The sequence below is a fragment of the Crassostrea angulata genome, chromosome 3 (genome assembly GCF_025612915.1).
Source record: "Crassostrea angulata isolate pt1a10 chromosome 3, ASM2561291v2, whole genome shotgun sequence".
Lineage (NCBI taxonomy): Eukaryota > Metazoa > Mollusca > Bivalvia > Ostreida > Ostreidae > Magallana > Magallana angulata.
In genome coordinates, this window is record NC_069113.1 from 5,632,913 (window position 1) to 5,652,420 (window position 19,508).

Below are 19,508 nucleotides of genomic sequence, written 5' to 3' on the forward strand. Positions count from 1 at the left end.
AGAGTTGAAAGATTTATAGCAAGTGTTCGATTGCAGTTAAATACCCTGGCAGAATCTTTCAATTAATTGTGATAATTAGAGTTTTGATGTAAGAATACTGTACAATTGTACTAGGTTACTGAGCATTGGAAAATTGAACCTATATGCCGTCATACAGTAAGATAATGTACATCACACGATATCACAAAGACACATAATATAAATAAAATAATTTGTTTTATTTTAATCAAAACTTTCAAATCAAATGGTATGACTTAACTAATTTTTAAAGTCTAACAAAGTCATAGATCAAAGATAAATGACGAATATTTCAATCTTTTGGCTTAATTGTCTTCTGCAAATTATGAAAGCGTAATATCATAAATACAACAACGATAACAGAAAATATCACCACAACCAGGGACCCGAAAACAATGCCGATCACCATCCTGGCATCCATGCAAGTGTTCGGATCTAAAAAAAATAAATAAATCCTACAAGTAGTTGAACTAACATTGCCTTTACAAACATTTTTGTATGTCAACATATTGACAAATTAGTCACACCTTTGTTACTTTTTTCCACGCTTGAGGACGTAGTCTGGGATGAACTTGATTCTGTTGTCTGGGTAACAGTCGTTGTTGTATAGGTCGCGTTCGATTTGTACTTCAGAAGAAACCCCCTTCGATTGACGCTGCTATCACTGACAAAAAACACCACAACGGATGACCCGGAAGAAGTAAATGTGAATGGCGTGACCTTTGGGTACTGAGAGCACACGGTCCTTACCACGTTGTTTTCACAGCGGTCATTACCTTCAAGCGAGAAAACAACATTAATAAGTACTCTATCTCGATGAATAAAAAATGAGAAATAATAACCACAGTATAAAAAACAAGGCCAACTGATTGTCACTCACCGTCGTTAATGGTGTACTTGTCATAGTCACACCGACTGGGAAGGTCATCTTCAATGTCAGAAAACACGATGTCAAGGTCAACATTTCCAACGGGGCTTGTAATCAGCCATCGGCATGTTTTGGCACTGTGCACGATGAAAAGAAATAAAATTCAGTGCTATCAGAGTAAATGGTGTTTATTCATATATTTTTATCATTGTTACATAACAAATAAAACGCAAATGTATTGTGACACCTTACTTTGTGTAGAGGCCTGGAAAGTTCGGACTTGAAAGAAGATTGGAGTTGTCTCCCGCAATCAACGTCTGTGATGCTGTACAACCTGTTCCTGCTGTCCATGTTATGAAATTTATTTATAAAACAAAATATCATCGATACTGAGATAAGGAGTCTGTTTGTTGGTGGTCTTGGTAAATGACCATTAAAACCTTTCAAAGACTTTTGGGTTTTATGACAGCGACCCCTGACTTTGGGCTTGCTCTAGAAGTTTTAAAAAATCCTATTTGTACAGTTTTAATGAAATGACTAAACTCAAAATTGCATGCATGCAAAAAACTAGATTTCTCCTTTTGTTGATCCTAAGAAGCATAAAATCAAAATTAATTCTTTAAAATTTATCTAAATAATCACCATTTGAAAAACTAAAAGCACTTATTAGCATTTATACGTATAGAGCGATTCATATTCCTACATACACAAGTGTTTATTTAATATCTTTTTCATCTATATATATGAGGTCTAAATTAGAATTGTAATAAACCTACAGTAGTCCTTGGCAGCCAGGAACTCCAGCTTGATCCCCGCCCTACTGACACTGGCGTCCGTCACCAGACGGATGTAGGCGTGGCGCTGGGTGGTGGAGTAGTGAGTGGGCGTGGCTGATGTACCGCACAGGTCGCTGACGAGGGGCGTGGCCGTGGAACTGTCTCCTACAGTGATTTATTTTTTCTTAAAACTTGAATGATCACCTCAAAGACAACTAATTGAACAATATAGCTCATGAGTTGTGAATATCAATCCAGAACTTATCTACACATATCTGTTAATTCAAAAGTTATTATTTTTTTTATTTCATGGAACTTTTAAAGACTATATAACATGCACAGTTTTCATGATTTGAAAGGAATTGCTGTTCGTTTAATTCTTAAATTAGGCATCTTTAGTACCGTGAATGTGGCTTACCGTCATAAATGGAAATTTTATCCCCGGGGCACGCAAGGTCTCGAGTCAGAAATAACAAAAGCTTGAGATCATCCCCTCCCGAGTCAATCCGCCACCAACAATCCATGTTACTAAAATTAGAAATTATTGAAAATTATAAAAACAGTTGCTTATATATCTTTGCTGTGATACATAAAACAAAAAAATATTTTCTACCCACTTAATGTATGATCCGCTCCCTTCGTTGTACCCCGTGGAAGTGAGAAAACGCAAGCTGGAGTCAGCTTGGATTTCCTGAGCAGTGACGTCACAAGTGGAGGAAACGTATTCTAATATATACATAAGACCAAAATTTGAAAAGAGAACAAAAAAAGCTATCTGATATATTCTTTAAAATCAATAGCACAAGAAACGTGTAACTTACTTATTAGCATATGAAAAAGCATCAGGATCCATACCATTGTTTTTCTTTTAAGTACCTTGCAAAAATAACATTTCACAATTCTTTGTTTTTGTTTAGACCAAAACAAAAATATAAAACAAAACGAAACGCGAAAGTACCATTTGTGTAATACCTGAAAAATGATGTCTTCCAAATCCAGTAAATGTAATCTGCTTAGTGAAGACTACGTCGATATTTTTCATTACCTGTGTTTTATAGTAGTAAAAAATTATTTGAATTCCAATGATATAGCAACAATTTCTAATCAAAACGCACATCTGGAATTAATTCAATTCATTCTTTAATTATTCCCCTATAAAGCTGTTTAACGGTCCTTTATCTGAGGCCAATAGCCTCAGCATATTGCAGTACATTTGTATAATGTGGGTCTTTAATTAAGTAAGGAACGGTGACTTTGTGTAAGAGAAAGAAAACAGACATTCAGAAACGTGATTTAAAAGATGCAATAAATGCTACTTGTAATTTTTGATTTGATTACTTGGTGCTTTCTATTCAGAGATTAAAGGGTAAATCTAAATTAGATTTGTCCTTACCTTGCATACCTGGTTGTGTACGCGTGATATCAGATGTGGCGATTTTTGGATGTCCTCATCCTAAAACCCCCAAAGTATCGCGTTAATAATCATAAGACATAATGCCGCAGCGACTATCTACATCGTGCAATTGTTTCATTATCTTTTTACATGTCTTTTAAATTTTGGTGAACCCAGTGTCCTGGTCCCATAGAATCTTACTACAAAAGTTTGTTTCGTCAGTAGTGTGTTTTGTGAAAGAAAAAAAGATCTTATTTTTTTGTCTAACTTCAAAATTATGAATGAATGTAAAAAACCGTTTGAAGACTTGAAGAGATGTAACTATAACGGCCGTGTACTTTTAAATAGTCTGTTAGATACAGAATTTCTAACATTTGTAAATGACATTGTTCTTGTATTAGGTACCTTTATTTCTATGTATAATGAAGTGAAATAAGAATCGCTCGGCTGATTACTTTCCAGAAGATAGTGGCCTTCATCACAAAGTAAACAGAACAAACAAATTAAACTGATAAACGCTGTTTACGCCCAGGGAACAGCAGTAAGGACCCAGATAGTTTGACCTAAGGAGTTTTGACTCAATATCGAGTAGTAACATTTAAATTATTCCTCTTTTCATTAAACTTAAAGTGGTCTCAGATAGGCTGTGTAACTTGTTCTATGCAGCATGCATTATGATCTGTGAATGACTGTCAGCTTTATATTTTAGATTCCTTGGTATATGTCCTTACCCAAGTCTGTGCATACGAGTATATCTTGGATAGGAATTTCAAATCAGCATTTGAAAAAACAAATACGTGTACAGACATTATTCCAGCGAGCAATATAGGACATGTATATGCATACTTATTTAGAACTGACTTTTGACGAGATGATAATTTCACAAAAATGAAAACTGTTGATTTTTCAGTAATTATTTTTTGTTTCGTTAAACTGGTATCTCATTTTAATTCTAAAAGTATGTTGTCACTTAGAAACGTTTTTAACGTTATAGGAACATTGTGACATATTGTAAACAATAAACTATTGATTGAATTTTAAATTACTTGTACATGTGGGTCGAAACAGTTCATGTTTAACTTCTCTTGAGTTGACATGCCTTCCTAATCATTTAAATGGTTGGAGTGACCTATACTATGACAGACTGTGGCGTTGACTTTAAGAATCACGACATAACATTGGCTGTTCACAACATGGAAGACATAATACACGGGCACCCAAAGAACTTTCAGATTAATCTGGGCTTCCGGTATGAAGAAGATTACCTATATTGTGAAGATATGCGTGTTTGTGATTTATTGAATTTAAAGGATGTGTCGTCTCCAGTTTATTTGTACAGCAAGAAACAAATTGAGGCAAATATCAACAAATACATGACAGCCATGAAGAATTCAGGACTTAACATTCAGCTTAGTTACTCCTTGAAGGCCAACATGAATCCCTCTATTCTGGAGTTGATGAGGGACCACGGCTTGTTTCTGACCTTGGTCAGTGGCCATGAACTTCGTCTAGCTCTTGACCTTGGACAAGAACCTGGGAAGATTATCTTTAATGGGAACGGCAAGATGAATTGGGAGGTAGATCTTGCCTGTAGATCGGGCGTCCTTCTGAACGTGGACAGTATCTTCAATATGAGACAGACCATAGATGTCTGCAAAGCGAGGGGATATGTGGCAAATGTGTTGTTCAGAATAAATCCGGACATAAACCCGGTATATTGTTTGCTCATCTTTTGGAACCAATTACCATAATCCCAATCTGAAAAGTGTCAAGGTTTCTGAGAAAAGAAGTGTAAAGGACAATTTTAACTTTCTCTTTAGAATGTTCACGGATATGTATCGACTGGTCAAGAGGGATCAAAATTTGGAATCTCTGCTGATGAGCTTGAGGAGGTTCTGGAAATGGCGACAACGTTCGAGAAAATCCGAGTAGTCGGCCTGCATTGTCATATTGGTTCCACTATAAGAGAGCCGGAGAAATTCAAGTCAGTTTTTTTCCTATACTAGTGTTGTTTTAAATTCGTTTGATTTAGCCCCCTGTGTAATAACATTAAATTTCAGACAGAGTACACGTGTACTTGTGGACCTTTTTAATAAGCTAAGAAGCCGCTTCCCTGATTTGTACGTCTTGAATCTTGGCGGAGGATTATCAATTCCATACAAATCTCAGGTTTAAATTTTGTGAAGATACTCATTAAACTTTAATTACATTAGAAATATTAATTAATCCACATACAAAATTAACATTCATTTAACAACTATTACGATAAATAGAATTTAAAACCAGATTATGTTGTTGCATTGTCTTAGATATCACTACCACAAAAATGCAAACAGGTGGTTCAGTCCGAAATCGACAAGAACGATGATCAAGAGATAGCAAGATTATATGACAATCTTCTCACATCAAAGTAAGTTAATCAACTGTTGTAATATGTTAAAATTTATCATAGTTCCATCATCCATTGATAAGATTAACGCCAAACTGTTTTAGGTTAACTCTTTCCACCTTCCTTGAAGCAATTAAACCTCTTCATCGAGGAAAAGAGATATTTCTTAAACTACAGGAGCAGGTTCCTTCTGAGGTGAGCTATAAAGCTTCTTATAAATATCACACAAACAATAGCAGCTAATGGTCAATGAAAATGGTTGAAAAAACCTGCGTATATCTTGTTTTATTTGGGAGCTATTTCGTAAATTAAGGTTCTGTATTCGTAAATGTGATTTTTTAAAATTATATATGTATGCTAACAATAGGACAAGAATCAAACAAAGTTGATGCAGATTTTGCAATCTTTCAAGCAGTGTCTTGTTCCCGAACCAAACGATTTGCTTAGCTCTATCAGCGATATCATACCACCGGAAGCTAAAGTCATTCTGGAACCTGGACGTTCATTGGTCGGAAATTCTGCTATTCTGTTGTCACGTGTTCTAGGAACAAAATTATCCAAAAAGAAAAAGTAAAATATAAGATTTATTAACTTGATGAAAAATGACATATCAATTAAGAAACTTACAAGATACTTCAGAGGAAATAAGTATAAAAATCCTGTATCGTTCCAGTTTCATTGTAATAGATGGTGCAATGACAGAGGTAATTCGGCCGTGTCTATATGGTGCCTATCACCATGTCGAGTTAGCAGAACCTAGCAGAGCCGCTCATCTCCAAAACGCCAGCGACCAATCAAAATTGGTTTGGGACGTTGTTGGTCCTGTATGCGAAAGTGCTGATTTTATTGGAAAGGTTAAAAAAATAATTTACAGTCACAGTACATTCATAAAACTAGCACAATATCAATCTAATTCAATTTTAGAACAGTTCATTATTTGATTAGTTGATCATAAAGTTGCAGTAAATTATAGAAACAGTACAAAAGGTGCTTGAAAATGATTGCTGCTAAAAATAAACACTTTAACATAAATAATTAAAATAAAATGAAATTTAGTCGAAATACTTACAAATAAGTATCTCCTTACTTCAAGTTGTTAAAAAATACACGTACAATAGTATAAAGGTAAAGAAGTCACCATGTGTGAACTTTGTAGGATCGGCTATTATTGACACCACATGAAGGTTGCAGCATTGCAGTGTTTGACACTGGCGCTTATTGCAGCAGCATGGGGTCAAACTACAACATGAGGGTAGGTAATTTCCATAATGAAGGTAGGTGATTTCCTGCAAGATGTCATTTCACGGAGAGTTTCCTTCAGCGACCGTAGATATTGAGATATTGTTTTGATCACAGGTACGACCCGCGGAGTTGCTTGTTGATGGTGAGAAGGTGAAGGTCATACGTAGGAGCGAGACTTTCGAGGACATGATGAAATTATACACGAACTACTACTGTTTTTCGCAATAATAATTAAGGTATCCGATCCATATTAGGACCAAATTTTTCCAACCTTGAATATCCATCATATATTTAATACTTTGATATTTATTTAAAGCATTTAAGAGTAGAAAAAGATTCACCAAGAGAAATTTTCAAAAATATTATTAACTAAGCAGTAATTAATTAATTAAGATTGCATTAAGGTCTATGGAGACGAGCACATTTTTTAAGATAAAAAAGGAATTACTAGGAATATCAAAAAAATGCTTTGGTGGAAAGATGTATTTTATCATAAGGGTAACAAAAACTTTTGAAAATAAATTTTATTCAGTGTAGATTTTTTTAGAATTAATTTTTATAGAATAAAAACAAAGGGGGGGGGCAACTCTTCAAAAAAAGGAAAAGGTCATTAATTGGAACACATTACACTCCTACATATTGATAATTAATATAAATAGGAAAATTATGTCCAAATATATTGAGTATTAGGCCCATACATATCTGTTATGCACACAGATTCATTGAATCCGATGCTATTATGGATCGAATACCTTAAACTAAGATTTAAATTTCCTTTCAATAAATCATTCACTGGTTGTTTGTGTGTAAGAGTTATTGTTCCTTACTTAAAGGTCGTGAGATAAATTGGTGCGAATATACCGAAAAACAAAAAACTCACCCAACTGCACCGGTGGCCATCAAATCAGACAACTTTGTTTAAACACTTTCCAAGGCTACGCCTCATAATACACTGCAATATTACACTCGCTAGTAATTGATCGAAAAGAATGTGAAAGTTTAAGTAGTTTTATTTCAATAATATAATAACTGATAAGTAATGAGTTGAGGAGTACAACAATGGGTACTAAAGCCTCCGTGCAGGGTTCCTCCAGAACCAATGTTAAGAAGAATGGAGAACCCCGGGAGCCGGACGAGGAAGATGTGAGTGACGATTCGTTATATCATCATATTATAAATAGCTTTGTCTGTCTATGAATTATTGACCAAGAAAAATGATAAAAAACAATCGAAATATGATGATATTGTTACGTTATTGTTTTTATAGCGTATTTTATGTACCACGTATGTACCGTGTAATAAATAAAGTACCAGCTGTTTAAAACAGATTGATTGTATTACATTTGTTCGATTTTTTTAGGTTGACGTTCCCGAATTTCCACCTGATGAAGACTACCCTCCCCCAAAACAAAACTCACAGAAAAAGAACGACATTTACGAACCTTCGCGGTACAAGGACGTCCATAAGCACGTTAAAAATGTACCTCGGCTTTATTCAAAATTAGTTCGCCTCAATTTTTCTACTTTCAAATCCGCACTATAATTCACATTTACTAAAAATATCTTTTGTGTTATTCTATTTTTCAGATTCCCGCAAAGATTGATATGTCATTCAAAAAATTGCTGAACTACCTGGTACAACCCTTTAGGACTGATATGCAGAAGTTGCGCGCGCTGTTCATGTGGCTATGCGTGCAGCCCGTCACAACTGCCAGATACAAAAGTTTGGAAGGATATTTCCCTGAAGATCTTGCTAAGACCCCTCGAGGTTTTATGAAGCTCATCAAGGAGGGGAAGGCTTCTTATGCATCCCTGTTTGCCGTTCTGTGCAGGTAAAACACAAATTACGATATGTCAAACGATTTCTATATGACCTTTACTTACGAAGTAAAACCCTGCACGCATTGTTCATATCAGTTTCATGAAAACATGTATTCAATTATTATAGAAATGTGCAAACTCAATTAAGTAAAGGGTCGTATATTACTCGAATCCGATGATTAATGAAATATGAAATCATAAATGACAACTATTGATTAGTGTATTCTGGTTTTTTTTAGCTCACCTGAGCCAAAGGCTCAAGTGAGCTTTTCTGATCACAATTTGTCCGTTGTCTGGCGTTGTCGTCGTTTTTGTAAACTTTTCACATTTTCGTCTTCTTCTCAAGAACCACTGGGCAGATTTCAACCAAATTTGGTACAAAGCACCACTAGGTGAAGGGAATTCAAGTTTGTTCAAATGAAGGACCACGCCCTCTTTAAAGGGGAGATAATTGAGAATTATTGAAAATTTGTTGGTATTTTTCAAAAATCTTCTTCTCAAAAACTATTCGGCCTAAAAAGCTTAAACTTGTGTGGAGGCATCCTCAGGTAGTGTAGATTCTAGTTTATTCTAATCATAGTCCCTGGGGGTAGGGTGGGACCACAATGGGGGAATCAAGTTTTACATTGGAATATATAGAGAAAATCTTTAAAAATCTTCTTCTAAAAACTATTAGGCCAGGAAAGCCCAAATCTGAGTGAAAGCATCCTCAGATAGTGTAGATTCAAGAATGTTCAAATCATGGTCCCCGGGGGTAGGGTGGGGCCACAATTGGGGGATCAAGTTTTACATAGGAATATATAGAGAAAATCTTAAGAAATCTTCTTCTCAAGACTATTAGGCCAGGAAAGCCCAAATCTGAGTGGAAGCATCCTCAGATCGTATAGATTCAAGTTTGTTTAAATAATAGTCCAGGGGTAGGGTGAGGCCACAATGGGGGATGAATTTTTACATAGGAATATATAGAGAAAATCTTTAAAAATCTTCTTTTTAAAGACTATTTGTCCAGAAAAGCTTAAACTTGTGTAGAGGCATCCTCGGGTAGTGTAAATTCAAGTTTGCAAAATCACAGTCCCGAGTGGTAGGGCGGGGTCGTGATGGCGGTTTGAATTTTTACTTAGGAATATATAGAGAATATCTTTAAAAATATTCTGGGAAAGTTTTCGGTCCAAAACTCAGTACTTAGTGTGAAAGCACAGGTTATGCAGATTTAAGTTTGATGAAACCATGATTCCCTAGAGAAAAGTGGGGCCACGAAATGGGGGGGGGTGTATAGGAAGAGAGAAAAATCTTACAGGTACAACAACAAAAGGGGCTTGGTATTTGCCAAAAAAAGAGGTGTATAAAAATTGGCAGATTTTCAAATTTTTTTTTAGCAAGATCTACTGTGCTTAGTTGTCAAGATATTTTGATACTGTAATGCCAATTTGATAAGAATTAAGGCAATTGTTGCTCAGGTGAGCGATGTGGCCCCTGGGCCTCTTGTTAAATTTTGTAGAAGATCGGGGATCAAATGCGTAATAATAAAAGGGGTGTGTAAGAGCGCTGGCTATGAGGTAGGGACTTCTGACACACTGAAGAACCTTCGGACCAAGTGGAATGCCGTGTGGGTCAATGACAGCTGGAGGTTAATTCACCCATTGTGGGCGTGTCAGACGGTGGTAGGACGGTCCGAGCTCAACGATTGGACGGCGAACGACGACGAGGAAGAAAACACCGAGGGCTGGACAGTGCAGAAAATCAACGAGTTCTTCTTCCTTACAGACCCACACGATTTTTTGTACTTCTGTTTTCCTGATGACCCAAAATGGCAACTGCTGATCCTACCGTATGATCTGAGGAAGTTTGTCCGCGTTCCGTTTCTTCAAGAAGCGTACTTCAGGCTCGGGCTACGGCTCGTCACAGAACAGAGCTGTATTTTGAACGATATCGATGGAGCTGTGGACATTGGGTTTCGAGTTCCCGAAGATTACCCAATACAAATGAATTATGAACTTTTTTATAAGAGAGACGAGTCCGATGTTGACCTCGACAGCAGGACCTCTCTGAACAAGTATGTTGTGATGAACTTTGAGGACAATATATGGTCTTTTATCGTTAGGTTTCCGGTTCCAGGTGTTTACAAACTTTCAATTTTTGGCGGCCATGTTGATCGTGATCACGTGCCGTGGATCGCGGACTTCCGACTTATCTGTAAAAATACTCGAGATAACTGTGTTCCCTTTCCCGATGCGCCATGGATTGGAGTGGGCTATTCATACGAGGCCCAAAAGGCGGGACTAGCGGACCCATCCCACAAATCAGGAATCATCGTTATGAAACCTCATCAAGAAATCCACATGACATTAATGATGGAAATGTTTCTTAAGATGAAAGTGCAGTTTTTACATGTCATTCTGAGTGAAGAAGAGCTAAAGGAAAAGTTTTACTTCAAGAGAATAGTTGGGAGGATGGACATTATCGGGAAAATACCACAGCATGGCGACTATCTCATCAAAATTTTTGGGAAGCCTAAGGGTACAAGGGGAGAGTTGAAGAACATCTGTAACTATCTTATTACCACGGAAGATCCAAGGCCTTCGGGGAAAAGGAGGAAAGGGTGGGAGGTATTGAAGTGTTAGTTTAAAAAAATATAAATTACATTGGCGCCAATTAAACAAAGGTCATGATGCATAGCTTGTACTTACTGCCAACCGATAAATACATTCACAACATAAATTATACTATAATCTTTTTTATACACCGTATCTTTTTGCATTGTGTTTTGCACTTTTCATTTCATTGATATTTACTTTATCTTTAAAGAATGCCAGAGAAAAGAATCTGAGAAAAGACGTGAAAGAAGCGACCAATGTGAAGGACATTGAGCGACTGAAGCTGAGCATAGATAAGTTTGTGGGCGCCGGTCTGGAGGATAAAGGGGACTACAGCAAGGCCTCGACCAGGCTGGAGTTTCTGGAGGTCCAGCAAGGTTAGTTATAAAGTTGTAGATGAAAGATCTATGAAAATATTAATTTTAACAACGCTTATTATGGCTAGCGATTTTAATAATTTCATGAAGAGGAAACGAAGCACAACTGTATTGTATCACACTTTTTTGTAGCATTGATAGAGGCAATACAGAGAAGGAACGAAAAAATCCTTATCCCAGCGATCTCGATGGCGAATGGATCGGGATACAAAAAACGTCTGACTTTATTGATAAAAAAAGCCGAGGAAACTTTGGAGGATTTACGGTGTCTCGGAGGATTCCAACACCCGATTCCAGACCTCAACAAACCAATCATTGCAGAGCTTATGAACTACGTCAGCCCACCATTAATCGTCCGTGACATCATGACTGCAACCTTCCTTCTGCTGGGCGAAACAGAGGAAGAACTAAAGGTACATATTTGTTGTTATCCAATGCCATTAGAATTCATGTTCATTTGTTTCAAACAAATGACAGGGGTATTACTATCATTTCATTGTATCAAATGACAGGGGTATTACTATCGTTTCATTGTATCAAAATTTAATACAATGGATTGATACTTACACCCTTGTCCTTTTTAACTTTTTCAGTCCTGGGAGTTCATAAGGCTTCTGATGAGGACAACAGGAAGGAACAGTCTTCTGCAGCGCTTCCAGCGATTTATCCTGACAGAGGTTCCAACAGAGGTACAAACCAAGGCAGAGAATATGTTTAAGAAGTTCACTGAGGACGAAGTAAGGAAAACCAGCGCAGGCGCAGCCTCGTTCTTTGTGTGGGTAAGTGCAGGATCAGCGCGGCAATTTCTTTACAGTATACTTCCTTAAACTGAAGAGAATTTATTCAAGCTAAAAATAGTTTCATGATTGTTTGGAAACTTATTGGTCTTGGGATTTTTTTTTTCAGATTCAAAAAGTGATGACAAAACCCGACCCCAGCCCTGTACCAACAGATGGACAGAAACGGAAAAAGTGAATCAAGAAATCTTACAATGGAATACAGAATGCATTGTTGTTATGATTTAAAATAAACGTGACTGTATAAAAGTGTTACATGCGTAATACATACAAAACTACACATGAATCACCCTGTTATCTGTAGTTTACACAAGCAGAAGCGTATATTACAAACAGTGCTACATGTATATTACAGTAAACATTTCAAATTACTTCTTTTGTTTTATTCAATTACAAAATAAGACGAGAACTTTATAAACTTTATTAAACTCAATACCACCGTATATATATGCTACAATTTAACGTTTAGAGAAATATCTCTCGTTTGAATAGTAAAAAGACACTTTATTATCAAGCTTTCTAAAGCTTTTAGGAACATCAATAAAGTTTTTTTACAGTTCATTATAAGTGTTCCTTGTGGTCCAAAAAATCGTTACACTCTATTTTGGAATTTAAATATGGTAAAGAGAGAAAAATCTATAAACGAAATCGATGTAAAGTGTTGAGTCTTTGGTCTTTTATTGTTTCGCGCGTTACATTCTGGACAGAGGGGTTGCAATATTTCCGGTCGGCTGCTTGGATACGTAAGAACTACTTGCTGTCATCGTGACGTCATTGATTAACGCCTACTAGTGCAAGGTATGTCTGAGATTATATTTTTCTTCTTTTTCGATATATTATTGCGGCTTGTTACAAATATATTTTAATAAGATAGAAAGCAGAAGCAAACTATATATTTGTCTTGCTACGTATAAAACTTTAAAGTCATTTGTTACAAATGTCCTATTTTTCATTTTTAAGCCTTATTTATAAAACTAGGTTTTATTTTCTACTAAGGAAAATTGGTTTGTGCAATGAGGAGACTAAACGTTTACGATAGAAAACTATCTTTCTTAAAATACATTTAACTTGACGTATGATGACACATTTGGAATACTTTTCTTTTTTTATTCGGAAATTTGCAAGTAAAGCACAGTGTTCTTAGAAAAAGTAATCAATTATTAATTTGTCACTCGTTTAAATATAAATCTAGCATTCGATCTAATGATTTTTTAAACATGTATGCATAATTAATTTCATCGATATTGTGTGTGAGTCGATCGACTAATCAGATAAGCTTGTTGCACCAGTGACATTCCAATATAACTTGTTCAAGACCATATCCGGGGGGGGGGGTACTTTTACGTTTTGAATGCCCAACCCATGGTACTTATTCATTTTTAATGCTCTCACCCCCACAATCTCTCATTTACGTATTATACTGAACCACTTTTAATGAAAATACTGAGTATATGCAAAAAAATGAACTCACTGTTAACGTTTTTGTATATAAAATCATTATCAGTAGATGCAAATCGATTAGATTAACGACAGTTCACATAAAATGTGTATTAGTGAAACACTTAAATTATTCATTCAGTACTGTGTTTATTTGTTATTCCACCATATGTCAATGGATCGTTAAGGGGGTTATAACCCATTTAACTGAAACCCAAGATTTACTTAGTTCTTTTACTGTCAATAACAAAACAATTCATGATAAAACAAGGTACAAGGCCAATTAAATCCCCGATCTCGATCATTAAAAGATAACAATAGGCTTCTATTATTGATAACAGATTATCCTTGTGAAGGAATAACAGATATACATGTATATATAAAAATTCTCCAATCACACGGACTATTTCCATCAGGTAGGCAGAGTTCAACCAGAACCACCATTTTATCATGATTTTATTTCTTATGCCTTGTTTTCTTTTCAAATAAAGTTTAAAATGCTTATCTTTAATTAAGGGAATTCCATGATGTGTAAGGTGGCGGACTAACATGGGAGGAGGAGCTAGTAAGACCCCCAAACAGGAGGCGCCCAAAGAAAATAGCAGTGTGCAACCAACACAGCAGCATGCTGACCAAACGGAGCCGGACCAGAACCAAGGTGTGTCCGTCTCCATAAGGCCTCCCTCTGGGTACGAGGACGAACCCTCGGGGTCACGGAGAGATTCTGACACCCCCAATTCTCCGGCGGAGGGATATCGGAGTGATCGGGTCAGCGGGGGCATTCTCGATCCCCTGCAGGAAAACACCAAAGATGCGGTAAGGGGCGCCGGTATGGTGTAGAACATTATTACTTCAATCTTTGATGGGTTGAAATGAAAATGATACCTTCTTAAATTGACTAATACAGTCTAGTGAATAGAAGTCAATAACGATTATTTAATTAAAATTATTGTTCCAGAGAAAACGACGCCTTGATGTGTTTGATTTTTCTCAATGTGCAAAGAGCCACAAAGTCTAAATAAAGTTTAAACATACATAACCAACCGACTTACTGCAATGTATTAGTTCTGTATAACTACTAGTATCTTCATTTTTGTTTCATATAGCAACCTAACTATCGGTAAATTTTTTTATGTAAAATGGCTACATTTCTAAAATCATTTTGCGTGATTAACAATCAATTCATTCTATCATTCTCGTTAAAACCTCTGCTGGCTCCAATGGCTTAATGTGACATGTGATGACATAGGTCTATTTGTGATCTTTTTTTTTCATGCTTCTCCCAGGCCAATATTCCTGTTAACGAGACTGGCTACCCTCCACCCAAACCAGCTGTCAACCGGAAGTCCGACATTTTGAGACCTGCTGACATCGCGGAAGGTGACAAAAGAGCGAAACAGGTACATTCATAATTACCGGTGTAGATCAAACTCTGCATACCTAAATGGGCTCGGCAAATTTGTCCTGTCACGTATTTGTATCCTCTTACAATTGTCACTTGTATTCCAAAAACAGTGGCCATGCATCGTATATACAAATTATGATTAACCTTTTAAAATCAGATAATAAAACATACACTAAGGACTTTCAGTATTCTAATCCATGATAGCTGTTACTCATTAATTAGATCAAACCTGGAGACGCCAACACATTTGAAGACCTAGCTTACCTCCTGACGAAAGGGATGGCACGTGATGTCCAGCAAATTCGGGCTATCTTCTCCTGGGTCGTTACACAGAATGTTCAAGAGATTGAATTCCCCGCAAACGTTATCCTGGATTCTCACATGGACATACTGAGACGCATGAGAGATGGGCAGTCGTCTTATACCACTCTTTTTACATTACTCTGCCGGTATGTGAATGTTAACACATGTTTGGGAGAACTGAAAAGTACGCCTAAACATTTTGAAGACGAAGTGTGAGTTCAGTTTATGATGCGAATGTCGCTTACAATTCTGTTTTTATTTTAGAGCAGCACATATCCCTTGCGTCATAATACACGGAACTGCAAAGAGCGCTGGATATGAAGTTGGTCAGAAGGATTTGAAAAATCTGCGGAACTTGTGGAACGCTGTTTTCATTAATGGCGGGTGGCGTTTTGTGTTTCCATTGTGGGCGTGCCGAGCTGTAAAGGAGCATGCACCTGGAGATTGGACTCTGGTGGACTCAAAGGGTAATAGTTAATGCATGTATTTGATAAAGTTTACGAATTTTATAGTAAAAAAAAAGAATTACTCTGGATATAATATTATCAGAAAAGTTCAAATACACGACTTCATATATGTATTTTATAATGTACAAGAATTATCAGAACAATGGTTCCGCAAAGACGGAGGGCTAAATTGTTTCTGGGTTTTTATGTTACATGTATACATGCAACTTATCATCAAAATTTGATTTCATACGTGTATTTAAATTCTATTTAAACTCTGTGTCTTAAATTTGACGTATTACTCACTCTTCAAAGTGACCAATAAAACTATTTTAAAACGTTAACACATAAAATAACCGCAACAAAATGGCGCATATTGTGCCAACAGCAACTATAACTGGACCCTGATTTCTGAGTTTGCAAGTTCTTTTGTTATACTTTCATGTTAAATACTGAAATCTGATTGGTTAAGACGCAGTTAATAATATTTACTATTACCCTCAGCGTTAGCAACGCACTTGGCAACGGGTAACATTAAAAAATGTTACATGCGCGAAAATTATGCGCGTACGGTTCGCTGTAGAATTCACGTTATTCCTATATAAAAGCAGTAAAATTTTCTTAAAAATTTTAAAAAAGACATTCAGTATAACAAAATAAATAGTGCCTGTTTGGGAGGATAACAGTTGAAATTGACACCCCTCGAAAACCATTGTCAACCTCCGCTTCGCGTCGGTTGACAATGGTTTTCTCGGGGTGTCAATTTCAACTGTTACCCTCCCAAACAGGCACTATTTATATAATATCACATACCGGAAGCTCCAACCTTCCAGGCTACGGCGCAGTATCTTTACCAAATCGAGGCCTCTTGTATCAATCTTAATCGTACACATGCTACATAATTAAATGTGAAAATTTTGGCGTCTTTGTATTTTGTATTAGTAAAAAATCATATTTATTTTGATTTATCTTGATATCTAACTTCATATTTTGGAACAGTGAACGATATAAGTGAGAGAATAGACATTGATGAAGACAGCGTCAGTACCACCAGTGACCACTATTTCCTTACCGACCCAGAGGAGTTCATACACCGCTGCTTTCCAGATAAGCCCGATTGGCAGCTTCTGAGAACGCCCCTCACAAAGGATGAGTTTCTTGACATGCCCTTTCTCATGCCGCCATTCTTTGACTACAAATTAAAACTTCTGACAAAACCCAAGTGTGTTCTGAATTCTAAGGACGGGATGTGTAACATCTCGATAAAGAGTCCTCAAATCGAGGACATGTTGATGACCTATGAACTTTACTATGACGTTAGGGAGTCGGGTTCCTCCTTACCCTCCGGGGTTCCCATGGACAGATGTGTGGCCATTATGCAACAGAAAGGAAGAATCGCTTTTAGTGTTCGATTTCTACATCCGGGGATCTACCGACTCGACATACATGGATCTTTGATAGGAAATGCTTTGTCGTTGTTAGGTTCCTTTAAGCTTGTTTGCAATAAAACCAGAGACAACATCAAACCCTATCCCTGTAATCCGGACATCGGGTTTGGTCCGAACCTTATAACGAACCAGTCAGGCTTATTGTCCGAATCACATCACGAAAGTTTAATTAGCTTTAACTGTAGGAGAGGGACTGAAATAATATTTACAATGTCAAAACAGATGCAAATTCAAACTAAACTGTTTCACCAGACGATAGATGGTCAACAGTTAAAGGAGTATGTTTCTCACAGAAAGATTGGGAACCAGCTCTGTATCTTACTTGCAATCCCACAGAAAGGAGAATATGTACTCCAGATAAACAACAGATGGATGGAAGAGCCTGAATTCCAGAACGTATGTAACTACTTACTGGAGGCAGGGGACGGGGAGAAGAAACCACGGAACTACGAGGTATTTTAACAATCTATGGTTATTATAACAAATACCTTTCTAAATATCGCAACTTTTTAGTTGATTTTAATAATTAATTGCATGTAAACTGAAAAATGAAATATCAACCAAGCTGAATTCTTCTTGCACGTTTCCTTATATATCGTACCCATTTGGACATGCACGTGTTTTCTGTTTTCACTAAAAGACGCCTTCAGAAAAGAAACTAAGATGCCAACTTCACGAGTCCCTGCGCTCTAAGGACCCTGCCTTTGTTAAGCGCGCTATCGACCAGTTTTGTAAGTCTGGTTTAGAGGACAGCGGGGAGACCCAACAGGCCTGGGACAGACTGGTGTACCTGAAGCTCTCAAAAGGTCTGTATGTAGACTGAACCAAACGTGATAAGCTCTGCTTGGATATTACATCATTAGAAGTATATTCTGATTGATTTTTTTTGTATGATGAAAAAAGGTTTGATTTATCATTACACCTCTCTAAAACAATCGCCCACCACACCTTAAAAATTGTATGACAAATATAAAAAGTTTTAGGAAAGAAAATATAAATTTAAAAAAAAGGAGAAGATAAAACATTGTCTATACCACACGTGTGAATACTTGAAAAATGTCAGACGATCTGATGTATCTACAGGTCTGAGAGACAGCATTAATAGAAGAAACTTGGAGGCTCTAGAGGAGAGTGTCCAACAGGCCAAATCCTCTAAGTTCTCCCACAAACTGCAGCCACTGATCCAGAAAGCAGAGGAAGAGGTGGCGGATCTAAAGAAGACGGACAAACACGCTCATGACATTCTAGAAATGAACTTACTCACGGTCACAGAACTCCGCAACTACAAGACTCCCAAACCGATAGTCCATGACGTCATGAAGGCCACTTTTATCCTTCTAGGAGAGAGACAAGACTTGCTCGAGGTAAAACACACTCTATACTTCATAAGTAGATGATTACAATGAAACAGTGCGCTCAGTATTTTTAGTACTGTATAACAATTTAATTATTTCTTGTTTGGTTGTTATTGAAGGACTGGATGGATGTTCAGAATCTGATGTGGAAGATTGGAAAAGAAGCTCTGATGAAGAGGATTGAAAACTTTGACAGGGACAGTGTAGATGAAAAATTGGTCAAGGTGGCAGCACGATGTCTGAAGCCTTATGACGAGGACATGGCGCACGCTACCAGCGCTGGATGTGGGACTTTTTACGTCTGGGTATTTTACATGTTGTATCACAAGTGTATAGAATGTTCCTAAACCTAGTTTCTGTCATGAAAACTGTTCAATTATATCAGGCAATATTGACTATGTTTTAAATTTCATTTGTTCTATTAGGCAAACAAGATCGTGTCCGAATATGCAAATGATGAGAAAAACGAGAAGCAACATCAAACATCGAGTCACTATAAAAGTAGTTCCAAAAGAGAGTACTCCGCCACCGATCCTTACAGCGGTGACGAAGATGAGGGGGTGGATAACGAACTGGACCAGTTTAGTCTTGACGGGGACGATTCAACAGACCCTCGGGGTCGGTCCAATCACTCCCACGGTGGGGTTAATAACCCGGATGAAATTCGACATCATGAAGCAGATGACGGGTACAATTCTTGAGGCAACGGATTGTACAAAACACCCATAGAAAACCACAAATATGTAAAAGTGCATTGTGTCAAAATGTATATAAAATGTTTACCTAAGGTTGTAAAATTAATGTTCTATGAATTAAAGGGCAATATGACAGGCTGAACG

General features: G+C 36.9%; 4 protein-coding genes across 7 annotated transcripts; 3 read left to right on the plus strand and 1 right to left on the minus strand.

Moving 5' to 3' along the window:
- Window positions 1–203: 203 nt before the first annotated feature.
- LOC128175846 (deleted in malignant brain tumors 1 protein-like) lies at window positions 204–2,790 on the minus strand. The gene is made up of 9 exons (XM_052841696.1): window positions 2,635–2,790; window positions 2,484–2,538; window positions 2,280–2,388; window positions 2,081–2,190; window positions 1,663–1,827; window positions 1,139–1,229; window positions 899–1,023; window positions 546–794; window positions 204–453 (listed from the first exon to the last, which is right to left on the minus strand). Exons 2-9 carry the CDS (start codon window positions 2,518–2,520, stop codon window positions 311–313), a joined length of 1,029 nt encoding a protein of 342 aa, XP_052697656.1. The 5' UTR covers window positions 2,521–2,538; window positions 2,635–2,790; the 3' UTR covers window positions 204–310.
- A 1,303-nt stretch (window positions 2,791–4,093) lies between these two features.
- On the plus strand, window positions 4,094–7,574 carry LOC128175852 (uncharacterized). 3 transcript variants are annotated; one of them, XM_052841705.1, is made up of 10 exons: window positions 4,098–4,767; window positions 4,876–5,039; window positions 5,116–5,224; window positions 5,365–5,465; window positions 5,549–5,639; window positions 5,860–6,014; window positions 6,118–6,298; window positions 6,601–6,696; window positions 6,801–6,917; window positions 7,440–7,574. In XM_052841705.1, exons 1-9 carry the CDS (start codon window positions 4,171–4,173, stop codon window positions 6,912–6,914), a joined length of 1,608 nt encoding a protein of 535 aa, XP_052697665.1. In that variant the 5' UTR covers window positions 4,098–4,170; the 3' UTR covers window positions 6,915–6,917; window positions 7,440–7,574. The 3 variants fall into 3 exon arrangements, 2 of the variants coding, with proteins under 2 accessions (XP_052697665.1, XP_052697666.1); XM_052841706.1 differs by lacking the exon at window positions 7,440–7,574 and having other exon boundaries at window positions 6,801–6,921; XR_008242729.1 differs by lacking the exons at window positions 6,801–6,917; window positions 7,440–7,574 and having other exon boundaries at window positions 4,094–4,767; window positions 6,132–6,298.
- Window positions 7,575–7,689: 115 nt separating this feature from the next.
- LOC128175851 (hillarin-like) lies at window positions 7,690–12,706 on the plus strand. The gene is made up of 8 exons (XM_052841704.1): window positions 7,690–7,829; window positions 8,047–8,166; window positions 8,274–8,518; window positions 10,006–11,113; window positions 11,313–11,478; window positions 11,611–11,891; window positions 12,072–12,257; window positions 12,385–12,706. Exons 1-8 carry the CDS (start codon window positions 7,746–7,748, stop codon window positions 12,451–12,453), a joined length of 2,259 nt encoding a protein of 752 aa, XP_052697664.1. The 5' UTR covers window positions 7,690–7,745; the 3' UTR covers window positions 12,454–12,706.
- A 257-nt stretch (window positions 12,707–12,963) lies between these two features.
- LOC128175849 (lim and transglutaminase domain protein ltd-1-like) lies at window positions 12,964–19,500 on the plus strand. Of its 2 annotated transcripts, none has more exons than XM_052841700.1 (10): window positions 12,964–13,073; window positions 14,229–14,528; window positions 14,999–15,112; window positions 15,340–15,566; window positions 15,685–15,887; window positions 16,866–17,767; window positions 17,955–18,120; window positions 18,398–18,678; window positions 18,789–18,974; window positions 19,095–19,500. In XM_052841700.1, the coding sequence occupies exons 2-10, from the start codon at window positions 14,262–14,264 to the stop codon at window positions 19,368–19,370; spliced, it is 2,622 nt and encodes an 873-aa protein (XP_052697660.1). In that variant the 5' UTR covers window positions 12,964–13,073; window positions 14,229–14,261; the 3' UTR covers window positions 19,371–19,500. The 2 variants fall into 2 exon arrangements, with proteins under 2 accessions (XP_052697660.1, XP_052697659.1); XM_052841699.1 differs by lacking the exon at window positions 12,964–13,073 and adding an exon at window positions 13,767–14,128.
- The last annotated feature ends 8 nt before the right edge of the window (window positions 19,501–19,508 follow it).